The sequence below is a fragment of the Microcaecilia unicolor genome, chromosome 6, assembly GCF_901765095.1.
Source record: "Microcaecilia unicolor chromosome 6, aMicUni1.1, whole genome shotgun sequence".
NCBI classification, from domain to species: Eukaryota; Metazoa; Chordata; class Amphibia; order Gymnophiona; family Siphonopidae; genus Microcaecilia; species Microcaecilia unicolor.
The window spans coordinates 195,529,955-195,542,898 of NC_044036.1; the positions used below are offsets into that span (position 1 = coordinate 195,529,955).

The 12,944-nt window shown below is 46.4% G+C and overlaps 1 protein-coding gene across 1 annotated transcript in view; it reads right to left on the reverse strand.

The window, feature by feature from the left end:
• Nucleotides 1–12,944, reverse strand: part of DOCK3 (dedicator of cytokinesis 3) — an 873,576-nt gene that overhangs the window by 100,976 nt on the left and 759,656 nt on the right. The window contains exon 46 of the mRNA XM_030206787.1: nt 3,996–4,111. Within this exon, the coding sequence (XP_030062647.1) occupies nt 3,996–4,111 (116 nt within the window). The remainder of the gene's footprint in view (nt 1–3,995; nt 4,112–12,944) is intronic.

Sequence of the window (12,944 nt, forward strand, 5' to 3'; positions counted from 1 at the left end):
GACAGGATGCTGTCTTTTGGTCTTTTCCCAGTGTGGCATTACTTATATTCTTATGTACACTTATCAGAGTCTGGTCTTAAGACAAACTCAGAAAGAGTTCATCTTAGTGCAATCAGTGCTTACCATCAACGTGTAGAAGGTCAGCCTATCTCTGGACAGCCTTTAGTTGTTCGCTTCATGAGAGGTTTGCTTTTGTCAAAGTCCCCTGTCAAACCTCCACCAGTGTCATAGGATCTCAACGTTGTTCTCACCCAGCTGATTAAACCTCCTTTTGAGCCACTGAATTCCTGCCATCTGAAGTACTTAACCTGGAAGGTCATTTTCTTGGTGGCTGTTACTTCAGCTTGTAGAATCAGTGAGCTCCAAGACTTGGTAGTCCATGCACCTTATATTAAATTTCACCATAACAAAGTAGTCCTCCGCCCTTACCCTAAGTTCTTGCCAATGGTGGTGTCAGAGTTCCATCTGAACCAGTCAATTGTGTTGCCAACCTTTTTTCCCCGTCCACATACCTGTCCTGGTGAGAACAAGTTGCACACCTTGGACTGTAAGAGAGCACTGGCCTTTTACGTGGAGCGGACAAAGCCCTACAGACAATCCGCCCAATTGTTTCTTTTGATCTCAACAGGAGGGGAGTTGCCATCGGAAAACGCACCATTTCTAATTGGCTGGCAGATTGCATTTCCAAGCTGGGCTGACTCTTGAGGTTCATGTCACGGCTCATAGTGTTAGAGCCATGGCAGTGTCGGTGGCTCACTTGAAGTCAGCCACTATAGAAGAGATTTGTAAGGCTGCAACGTGGTCATCAATCCACACATTCACATCTCACTACTGCCTTCAGCAGGATACCCGATGCGACAGTCAGTTTGGGCAGTTGGTGCTGCAGAATCTGTTTGGGGTTTAGAATCCAACTCTACACCCCTAGGCCCATTTTTGTTCTGTTCCAGGCTGCACTCTCAGTTAGATGTTTCTTCGTAGGTCAATCTTTGTTATGTCCTTGCCGTTGCGAGGTCCAATTGCCTTCTTTTGTTGTTTTGAGTGAGCCTGGGGGCTAGGGATACCCCTTCAGTGAGAACAAGCAACCTGCTTGTCCTCGGAGAAAGTGAAGATACTTACCTGTACTAGGTATTCTCCGAGGACAGCAGGCTGATTGTTCTCACCAGCTCGCCCACCTCCCTTTTGGAGCTGTTGTTGTTCTTTCTTTGCTTTTTGACATAACTGAGGCGGGGATGGCCACACATGTGCAGTGCGTCTGTCCCGCGTTCTGGAAGCTGTCGCAAAGTTTGCTAGGAAAAAATCTCCGTTCCTGGGCCGCCATGGATGCCGTCCCATCAGTGAGAACAATCAGCCTGCTGTCCTCGGAGAATACCTGCTATAGGTAAGTATCTTCGCTCTACCTCAGAACAATACTAACACTACCTCAGAGCAGATTTCAACGTATCATCAATAATGACTCCCAGGTCCCTTTCTCGTTCCGCGAGTCCTAACGCTGAACCTTGCATGACGTACCTATATGTCAGGTTCCTCTTTCCCATATGTATCACTTTGCACTTGCTCACATTGAACGTAATCTGCCATTTAGACGCCCAGTCTTTTAGTCTCGCAATATCTTCTTGCAACCTTTCACAATACATAAGTAATGACACACTGGGAAAAGACCAAGAGTCCATCGAACCCAGCATTCTGTCCACTACAGCAGCCAATCCAGGCCAAGGGCAACTGGCGAGCTTCCCCAACGTATAAACATTCTATACATGTTATTCCTGGAATTGTGGATTTTCCCAAGTCCATTTAGTAGTGGTTTATGGACTTGTTCTTTAGGAAACCGTCTAACCCCTTGTTAAACTCTGCCAAGCTAACCGCCTTCACCACATTCTCCGGCAACGAATTCCAGAGTTTAATTACACGTTGGGTGAAGAAACATTTTCTCCGATTTGTTTTAAATTTACTACACTGTAGTTTCATCACATGCCCCCTAGTCCTAGTATTTTTGGAAAGCGTGAACAGACGCTTCACATCCACCTGTTCCACTCCACTCATTATTTTATATACCTCTATCGTGTCTCCCCTCAGCCGTCTCTTCTCCAAGCTGAAAAGCCCTAGCCTCCTTAGTCTTTCTTCATAGGGAAGTAGTCCCATCCCCGCTATCATTTTAGTCGCCCGTCCTGCGATTTGACGACCTTAAACAACTTTGTGTCATCAGCAAATTTGATAACCTCGCTAGTTACCCCCACCTCCAGGTCATTTATGAAAATGTTAAAAAGCAACGGTACCAGCACAGATCCCTGAGGGACCCCACGAACTACCCTTCTCCATTGCGAATAGTGACCATTTAACCCTACTCTCTGTTTCCTATCTTTCAACCAGTTTTTAATCCATAACAATACACTACCTCCGATCCCATGGCTCTCTTAACTTCCTCTGGAGCCTTTCACGAGGGACTTTGTCAAACGCTTTCTGAAAATCCAGATACACAATATCCACCGGCTCACCTCTGTCGACATGTTTGTTTACCCCTTCAAAAAAGTCATGTAAATCAGCAGAAGAAAGGAAGTGTTGATGCCCCTGTACAAGTCGCTGGTGAGGCCCCACCTGGAGTACTGTGTTCAGTTTTGGAGGCCGTATCTTGCTAAGGATGCAAAACAAATTGAAGCGGTGCAAAGAAAAGCTACGAGATTGGTATGGGATTTGCGTTCCAAGACATATGAGGAGAGACTTGCTGACCTGAACATGTATACCCTGGAGGAAAGGAGGAACAGGGGTGATATGATTCAGACGTTCAAATATTTGAAAGGTATTAATCCGCAAACAAATCTTTTCCACTGATGGGAAGGCGGTAGAACAAGAGGACATGAAATGAGATTGAAGGGGGGCAGACTCAAAAAAAGATGTCAGGAAGTATTTTTTCACAGAGAGAGTGGTGGATGCTTGGAAAATTCGTTTAAAACGGTAACGGAATTCAAACATGCGTGGGATATACATAAAGGAATCTTGTGCAGAAGGAATGGATCCTCAGGAGCTTAGCCGAAATTGGGTGGCGGAGCCGGTGGGGGGGTAGAGGGGTTGGTGGTTGGGAGGCGAGGATAGTGGTAGGCAGACTTATAAGGTCTGTGCCAGAGCCAGTGGTGGGAGGCGGGACTGGTGGTTGGGAGGCGGGGAATAGTGCTGGGCAGACTTATACGGTCTGTGCCAGAGCCGGTGGTGGGAGGCGGGGCTGGTGGTTGGGAGGAGGGGATAGTGCTGGGCAGACTTATATGGTCTGTGCCCTGAAAAAGACAGGTACAAATCAAGGTAAGGTATACACATATATCTTGTTGGGCAGACTGGATGGACCGTGCAGGTCTTTTTCTGCCGTCATCTACTATGTATATTACTATGTATTATCTGAAACAAACGATATAAGCTGCTGTATTAGAACAGTGTTTGAAAGAAGCAGTCACAGTGAACATCTCTTTATGATCTCTCATGAGAAACTATAATTGTATCTGTATTTGGTAAGTAAATATAAAGAATTGACTTTCTAATATGCACATAGCTCTGGTTTCTTTTATCCCCCCAAATTATTGATGGCTGGTACATGCTAATTTGGGAGGGGTACAAAGGGCCTAAAAACAACTTACACGAGGGCACTATCACCTATTTTTTCCTGCTGGCCATCCTTTTCCCTATGCACCTGAGCATCCTTCTGGCTTTGACCATCACCTTTTCTACCTGTTTGGCCATCTTGAGATCATCCGATACAATCACTCCCAAGTCTCGCTCTTCTTTCTTACACAGAAGTACTTCTCCCTCTATATTATACTGTTCCCTTGGATTTTTGCAACCTAAGTGTATGACCCTGCATTTTTTAGCATTAAATCTAAATCGACAATTGTCGGACCATTCTTCACATTTCGCCAGATCTGCCTGCATGATATCCACACTCTTTGGGAGAATTATTCCCAATATGTCCAGGCAACATATTAAAGTGTGCCTGCAGAAGCTTAAGCAGGTACCTGTGTAGCATTTTGAGGTTGTCTGGGCTCATGGGTCCATGTGATACCAGCATGCTGCTACGGGGAGTGCTAGCCCCAGAACAAGCAGGACTCGGCTTATCCAAGTTGGGCAGCTCCTATAAGGGAAAGAGAATAGTAACTCGTTACTATGAAACTGGGCTATGAAGTCATATTTGTTTAAAAAAAAAAAAAAACTTTCTCACAGTGCTTAGGGTTTATTGATAAAACAGTCATTAAAGTAATAATGTTGTGAAAGAATTTTCATCTGCTATGTATACTTGTAACCAAGACCCATCAAGTAAGTGAAGAATAAAAATATTGGAAGATTTAAACCTGATTGTTCAACAATTTAGCCTACACCATTTAACACTGACTTTCAAAGTGTCTATTAGGAGCCTTAGATAGGACAATCTAACATTTAAGCTATCTTTTGGAAACCCTTAGGCCAACATTCAAAGCAAGTTAGACATTCATTGGTGATCGATGATGTACAACTTACCTATCCATCAATTTTTGATCACTAAGAGTAATTTTATGGGAAAATTAGGTTCTTACCTTGGTAATTTTCTTTCTTTTAGTCATAGCAGATGAAGCCATTACGTATGGGTTGTGTCCATCAACCAGCAGGGGGAGATAGAGAGCACTCAACTTTTCACAGTGCCTCATTGCCAGCTAGCTCCACTGCCTATTCAGTATTTGAAGCTTCCAAATAGAGAGCTGCACGGCTTCCGTCCCCGCGGGAATCCCGCGGAACCCGCGGGATTCCCGCAGGGACGGAGGCAGTTCCTGCGGGGTTCCCGCGGGGATGGAAGCTGTTCTGCGGGGTTCCCGCGGGGACGGAGTCAGTTCCTGCGGGGTTCCCGCGGGGATGGAACCAGTTCTGTGGGCTTCTCGTGGAATTGTAAGCTCCACCTGCACCAGCCTCTCATCTACCGAACACCAATTTCTTTGAGTGCTGTCTCCTCCTCCTCCTCCTCTTCCTCCTTGCTTTAACAGCATAAATGTGGAAAGTCTTCCATTAAGGAGCTGGTAGAGTCACAAATGATGACGGAATTCAAAAAGGCGTGGGATGAACACAGAGGATCTCTAATTAGAAAATGGAAGTTATAAAAAACCTAACCTTAAATGGCTGCATGTGTGTGGATGTGTCAAGTGACGCTTAGATGGCGACTCTGGCTGTGATGAACTAGAGCTGATACCTGGCAGACTTGTATGGTCTGTGTCTCATACATGGCAATCTGGTGTAGGATGGGCTGGAAAGGGCTTAGACAGCAACTTCAGTGGCTGGAACATGAGGACAGTGCTGGACAGACTTTTATGGTCTGTGTCCCACAAATGAGAACATGAATAGGCTGGAGTGGGCTTCGATGGCAACTCCAGCAGTTGGAACATAAGGATGGGGCCAGATAGACTTCTGTGGTCTTTGTTCCAGAAACACGAAAGAAAGACCATAATCAAGTATATAATATCACACTCGTTGATTTAATGATGAATTGATCATGAGTGTGACTATTGGGCAGAGTGGATGGACCGTTCAGGTCTATTTGCTGTCACTTACTATGATACTATTAATCCTCTTTGCTCCCAGGCTGGTGCACAGACCTCAGCTCTGACACAGGCACGAGAATCAGATGTCACCTGACCTACTGGCGCGTGCATGTGGCGACCTCTCAGCACACACTGCCAGTGAATCAGAGACAAATCTTACATGTGCGCACCAGAGTGTTCCAAGTTCCAACTTCCGTTCCTTCCTTGCCTACAGTGCTATGGCTCAAATCCAGAGAGAGACTGAGGGAGCTGACTGGAACTTTCTTTTATGTACTATTAAATTCTTACGGGGATGGGTGGGGATGGGTTAAATTCTTGCGGGGACGGGTGGGGACGGGTTGGGATGGTTTAAATTTTTGCGGGGATGGGTGGGGATGGGTAAGATTCCAGTGGGGATGGGTGGGGACGGGTAAGATTCCAGCGGGGACGGGCGGGGATGGGTAAGATTTCTGTCCCCGTGCAACTCTCTACTTCCAAAGCAGTATGGCAAACCGCAATGGGAATAACATGAACTTTCCTCACAGCGAATGATGGCCCCTTAACAAGGGCATGAACTCAAAAAAGGAGGGAATGAACTCATCCTCCTGGAGGGAATAAACTCGTCCTCCACTTTGTATAAACGGAGGGAATCCTTGCATCCTCCTGGAGGGAATAAACTCATTCTCCCAAAACATGAACTGGAGGGAATGAACTCATCCTCCTATAACTATAACAAGAATCCTGAAGACTGTTTTCCGGCTCCCCAAGGAAGGAATATAACTTCAGGAAACAAGAACAGCACCTGAAATCAGAATCTCTGCAATACAGACAATCATACAGGGAGGGCTCATGGCTTCATCTGCTATGTCTACAGGAAAGAAAATTACCAAGGTAAGAACCTAATTTTCCCTTCCTTGTCATCAAGCAGATGAAGCCATTACATATGGGATGTAACAAAGCAATCCCTAAATAGGGTGGGAACAACCCACGCCACGCGCTAGCATCTGTGCTCCAAAACGCGCATCCCTCCTGGCAGACACATCCAGCCTGTAATGTCGGGCGAAAGAGAGCTTAGAAGCTCATGAAGAGACAGTGCTCCAGTTTCCGCCCAGGAAGAGGAAATCGCTCTTGTGGAATGTGCCTTAAAGGCTGCAGGTGGAGCCCGGCCAGACAGCAGATATGCTGAAAACATAGCTTCTTTGAGCCAACGAGCAATAGTGACTTTAGACGCTGAAGACCCTCTGCGAGGACCTGCAAACAGCACAAAAAGATGATCAGAGGTCCTGAAAGCATTTGTAATTCGCAGGTACTGCAACAGAATCCTGCGCACATCCAAAAGGTGCAACTGCCCAAATGAATCTGGAAACTCCTCCTCAACAAAGGAGGGAAGAAAAACAGGCTGGTTTAGGTGAAACGCTGAAACCACCTTAGGCATGAAGGAAGGCACGGTCCGACCCATGACCCCTGACTCTGAGAATTGCAGAAAAGGGTCTCTACAGGACAGTGCCTGGAGCTCTGACACCCGTCTCGCCGAGGTAATGGCCACTAAAAAGACGGCCTTCAGTGTCAAATCTTTCTCTGAAGCACGCCGAAGCGGTTCAAAGGGAGCCCCCTGAAGGGCCTTCAATACTAACCCCAGGTTCCAAGCTGGACAAGGTGCCCGCACGGGAGGACGGAGCCGAAGCACCCCTCTAAGAAACCGTGCCACATCTGGATGAGCAGCTAAGGACACGCCTTCAACCTTGCCACGCAGGGAGGCCAATGCTGCCATTTGCACCCGCAGGGAATTATAGGCCAAGCCTTTGTGTGCACCATCCTGCAAAAAGTCCAGAATCGGCGAGACAGGAGCCCGCAACGGAGAAAGCGCTCTTGAAACACACCAGACTTCAAACTGGTGCCAAATCCTGGCATAAGCCACGGAAGTAGAGCGCTTACGGGCCTGCAGGAGAGTGGAAATTACCTTATTTGAGTAGCCTTTATCTCTCAATTGCGCCCTCTCAATCGCCATGCCATAAGACCAAAGTGGCAGGAGTCCTCCATGGCCACCGGACCCTGTGACAACAGGTGCGGAACCAGAGGTAACGGAAAGGGAGCCTCCAACAGCATCTGTCGGAGGTCTGCATACCAAGGCCTCCTGGGCCAATCTGAGGTGATGAGCACCACTTCTCCTGGATGCAGCCGAATCCGCAGGAGCACTCGCCCTATCAAGGGCCACGGAGGGAAGACATACAGCAAGCCCAGGGGCCAGGGTTGAGCCAAGGCATCCAACCCGGCAGAGCGAGGATCCCTCCGTCTGCTGAAGAAGCACGGGACTTTGGCATTGGAACTGGTCGCCATAAGATCCATCACTGGCTTGCCCCATTTGGCACATATCAGCAGGAATACATCGTCTGCTAGTTCCCATTCCGCTGGATCGATCTGATGCCTGCTTAGATAGTCGGCTTGCACGTTGCTCTGACCTGCAATGTGAGCTGCTGACAGGGACTGTAGATGCAGCTCGGCCCAGTGGCAAATTTGTTCAGCCTGCGCGGCTAGAGCTCTGCACTGAGTTCCGCCTTGTCGATTTAGGTAGGCCACTGCTGTCGTGTTGTCCGACATCACTCGGACAGCCAATCCTTCCAGGGTCACTTGAAAGGTCAGAAGAGCCAGAAACACCGCTTTCAACTCCAGGCGGTTGATAGACTACTCCAACTCGTCGGGCATCCACAGACCCTGGGCATGCTTCCCCTGGCAATGTGCGCCCCAGCCCTTCAGGCTGGCATCTGTCACCACCAGGCACCAATCGGGGAGTGCCAGTGGCATTCCCCGCCGCAACATGCTGTCTGAGAGCCACCACTCCATGCTGAGGCGGGTCGCAGGGAGCCAAGAAAGTCTGCACTGATAATCCTGAGATACTGGAGACCATCGTTGAAGTAGAGAATACTGTAGAGGTCTCCCATGGCACCACTTCCAAGGTGGCCGTCATCGATCCCAACAGCTGGACAATGTCCCAAGCTCGAGGGCGGGGCATCCTCAGGAGCAGACGGACCTGATTCTGAAGCTTGCACCGCTTTTGCTCGGGAAGAAACACATAGCCTGAGGCTGTATCGAACCTGGCCCCCAAATATTCTAGAGATTGCGAGGGGGTCAGGTAACTTTTGGCCATATTGATGACCCAGCCCAGAGATTGAAGGACTGAAACCACTCTGGCTGTAGCTAGATGACTCTCTTTTTCTGAGTCTGCTCTGATGAGCCAGTCGTCTAGGTACGGGAGAACCCGGATACCCTCTCACCTGAGAAAGGCAGCTACTACCACCATTACCTTGGAGAAGGTTCGGGGACCTGTGGTGAGGCCAAAAGGCAAGGCCCGAAACTGGAAATGTTTTCCCAACACCGCAAACCGCAGAAACTTCTGGTGCGGGGGCCAAATTCCACTGAGTGTGAAAGGACAGGGAAAAGCAAGCTAATATGTCCACATCCACGGGGGCATGGGTAAGGCAGGGAAAGGGCTGACCTATGTACCTTCAAAGTGAAGCTGCTATAGCCTCTAACACCCCGGCTAACAACTGGCAAGCCAGGAGCCACCCCCAGGCAGATTTTTGATGGAGCTCGAAGAAGCTGCAGCCACCCTGCTTGGGGAGATAGAGAATACTGAAGAGGCAGTGGAGCTAGCTGGCCACGAGGCACTGTGAAAAGTTGAGTGCTCTCTATCTCCCCCTGCTGGTTGATGGACACAATCCATATGTAATGGCTTCATCTGCTTGATGACAAGGAAGTTTAAATTATTTTTATTAATTTCCAACTGAATAAACATATACAGCAAGATGTTAGAAATACATTTCTTGGAACTGCAGCCGCTAGTACCAATCATTTACTTCGCCATCCAGTGAGGGTAATTTTATAAAATGTTGCCTAGGGGGCAAAAAGATGCCTATTTTATAAAAGCACATAGAGGCATATTTTCAAAGCACTATTTACAAAGTTACGTTGAGGGGCATTTTCAATATTGTGCCCAAGTCTGACTTCGGATGTTTTGCCCTACATGTGCCTAATCCGAATAGGAAATGTACCCATTTTTGAAAAAAGAAAAATGTCTATGTTTTTTTCAAAAATACTGTTTTGAAAAAGGTTTTGTGCCTTGTGCATTTATCTTTTTAGGCCATTTTCGAAAAAAGAACGTATAATTTAAAAACACACAAAATTAAGCCATTGGGGTGTAGAAGGGGCCAGCACTTTTAGCAGACTGGTCCCCCAGACATCCCAGGAGAGCAATGGGGCACACTAGGGGGCACTGCTGTAGACTTCATATAAATGCTTCCAGGTACACATTTCACTGTTGCTCCCTTATCTTGTCTTCTGAGCCATCCAAAACCCAGCCAAAACCTACTACCCCCAACTGTAGACCACTACAATAGCCCTTATGGGTGACAGGGACACCAATATGTGGGTTTCTGGTGAGTTTTGGAGGGCTCTCAGTTTCCACCACAAGTGTAACAGGTAGGGGGAGGCCTGGGTCCACTTGTCTACACTGCACGGCACCAACCTCTTCACTACTTCAGGGATCTGCATGCCACTCTAATGGACCCGAGTATAATATCTGAGGCTGGTAAATAATATCTTTATTCTTGCTTACTGATTACTGTCTGGATTGCTGACTATAGACCTTGTAAAGCTTCCTATGCATCAGATAGCATTATACTGAACCGTTCTATTGTCTCGGCTATTGACTACTGTCTTGGATGTTACCTTTACACCTCGTAATGCTTTCTATGCATCACATAGGACTATACTGAACTGTTTCACTGTCTTGTCCAATGAATGATTTTTTTATGCATTAGTTAGCATCATACTGAAATGTTTTTACTGCCTTGTCAACTAACGAACTAACTTGTTTGCTGACTCTAGACCTCCTAATGATCTGTATGCATCATATAATATCACACTGAACTGTATTAGGACTTATTGCACTACACTATATCGCAACACTGACTGAAAACTTCCATCAATCGTGATCAGCTGACCGCTCTGGACCCCGCGTGCCGAAGACCGCGGCGGAGGCATCCCGGCAACATCCTCCTTGGTGGGCCGCCGGGAGGGTTGAGTGATCGTGTCATCGACCATCAAGTCAAGTCGACGAGTAACACCGAGGGCCAGCCACGTCTTCTCCTTGCCGCAGGAGCGCAGCGCCACCCTGCCGGGCCTCAACACTCTCCAGTCTCCCAGCCTGAGTGATGACTAACTGTTCGACCATCCCCTCACCTCTACAACATAGCAGCCTCTCCTCAGATTCTTACCTTCAAACACCAACACAGCTCTTAGAACTAAGGAGTCTCTACATCCTGAAGCAACACATTTGAATATTTAACGGACTTCCCCAGACTCCTCCCTTCAACCACCAACACAACTCTAAGAACCACTGAGTCTCTACACCTTGGGGCAACACATCTGAATATCTAACCGTGAGTAAATTATCTACACTTAATCAATAAATGAAATACCAGATAAAAAAGAGACCACTACATAAGCCCCTGAGCCAAGCGATACAGTCCTAAGAACCTTAGGGCCCTGGAGCATCATGACTCAATAGCGATTGTGAATATACTTATGAACTCAATAAAATCCTTAACTCTGACCACTGACATAGCTCCCAGAGATCTTACCAAAATACTACCTTAGAAACCACAAGGACTCAAAATCAAAATGAACACCTTTAAACTGATCCTAATAATTTACTCCTTAACAATGATTCACACTATTTTATTTTTGTTACATTTGTGCCCCGCGCTTTTCCACTCATGGCAGTCTCAATGCGGCTTACATTGGGCAATGGAGGGTTAAGTGACTTACCCAGAGTCACAAGGAGCTGCCTGTGCCTGAAATGGGAATTGAACTCAGTTCTTCAGTTCCCCAGGACCAAAGTCCACCACCCTAACCACTAGGCCACTCCTCCACTACTCTAACCACTCCACTCACGGAAATTAACATGATACCCATATTACACACACACCAAAGATTGATAGGACATAAAACTCCATATCAATCTGACAAGAAGTCAAACAACAAAAAAACACCAACACATGGACAACCACAACAGAAGGGAAATAAAGGCACTACTAAATAAAGGAACAACTAATAAAAATCCACACATCACCAAATACGGACTTATACCAAAAAATTCAAGTGGGATACACAAACGCCAGATCAGTAGTCAATAAAACAATAACTATAACAGATTGGATCACAACAGACAATCTTGACCTACTAATTATCAGTGAAACCTGGAACCATGACCATAAGGACCCCATAATTTTGGAACTTTGCCCCCCAGGCTACAAAATTACCCACTGGACAAGGAAAGAAAAAAGAGGAGGAGGAGGTCTAGCACTAATCTACAGATCTCACTTTACTGTAACAACAACTGCCGAGTCCATAACACCGAAACTTGAAATCGCTTCAGTTAGAATTAACCATACTGCCCTGATTGAGAACTTAAATGTTGTCTTGTTCTACAGACCACCAAGCAATTGGCAAGAATGCCAATCACACTTTATGGATTTCATATCGAATACCTGTGTATCTAACGTCAACCTAATCATAATTGGGGATATAAATATACACCCAGAAGACCTAATGCAACCAATGCATGTGAATGCAAGGACTTCCTCCAGCTATGGGACCTTAGCTGACCTAGCATGCAAGTCACCCATGTCAAAGGACACACAATTGACCTTATCACGCACAAACTATCCTCAGACCTAAACCTTATACTAACAGATACTAAATGGACAGAGATACCATGGTCAGATCACTATAAGCTAAACTTCACCCTACAGTGGCGGAAAAAAGGTACGCACCTCAAACAAGAACTCACAACCTACACTACGAGAGGCCAAATTGACCCTGTAACATTCTGGCAAGAGATCTACAATAATGAATGGACAGCACAAACAGATTCCAAACACTTTCTACTAAACTAGGACGACAGATGTAGGAACATACTAGACAAAATTGCACCATTACAAAAAAGGACTACACGAAGACAAAACTCAATATCTTGGTTCAACGAAGAACTGAAATTACTAAAAACACATGTTAGGAGACTTGAGCGAGCATGGAAGAAAATGAAAGATGAACAGACACTTAATGCATGGAAACAATTGCAAAGAAAATACAAATACTCAATAAGACAAACTAAAAGAGCATACTACAAAGCCAAAATAGGGCCAGACTACAAAGACGCACATAAACTCTACCAACTCGTGAATAAACTAATAGACACCACACCGGTTACCACAACCAGCACAGACACCCCATCGGCAGACAACCTTGCCAAATACTTCAATGAGAAAATTATAAAACTACGATCCACATTACCACTTAATACCACTAATCACAAAAAATTCATGGATTGCCTGGACCCAACCCTCGATGAATACCCAGCAG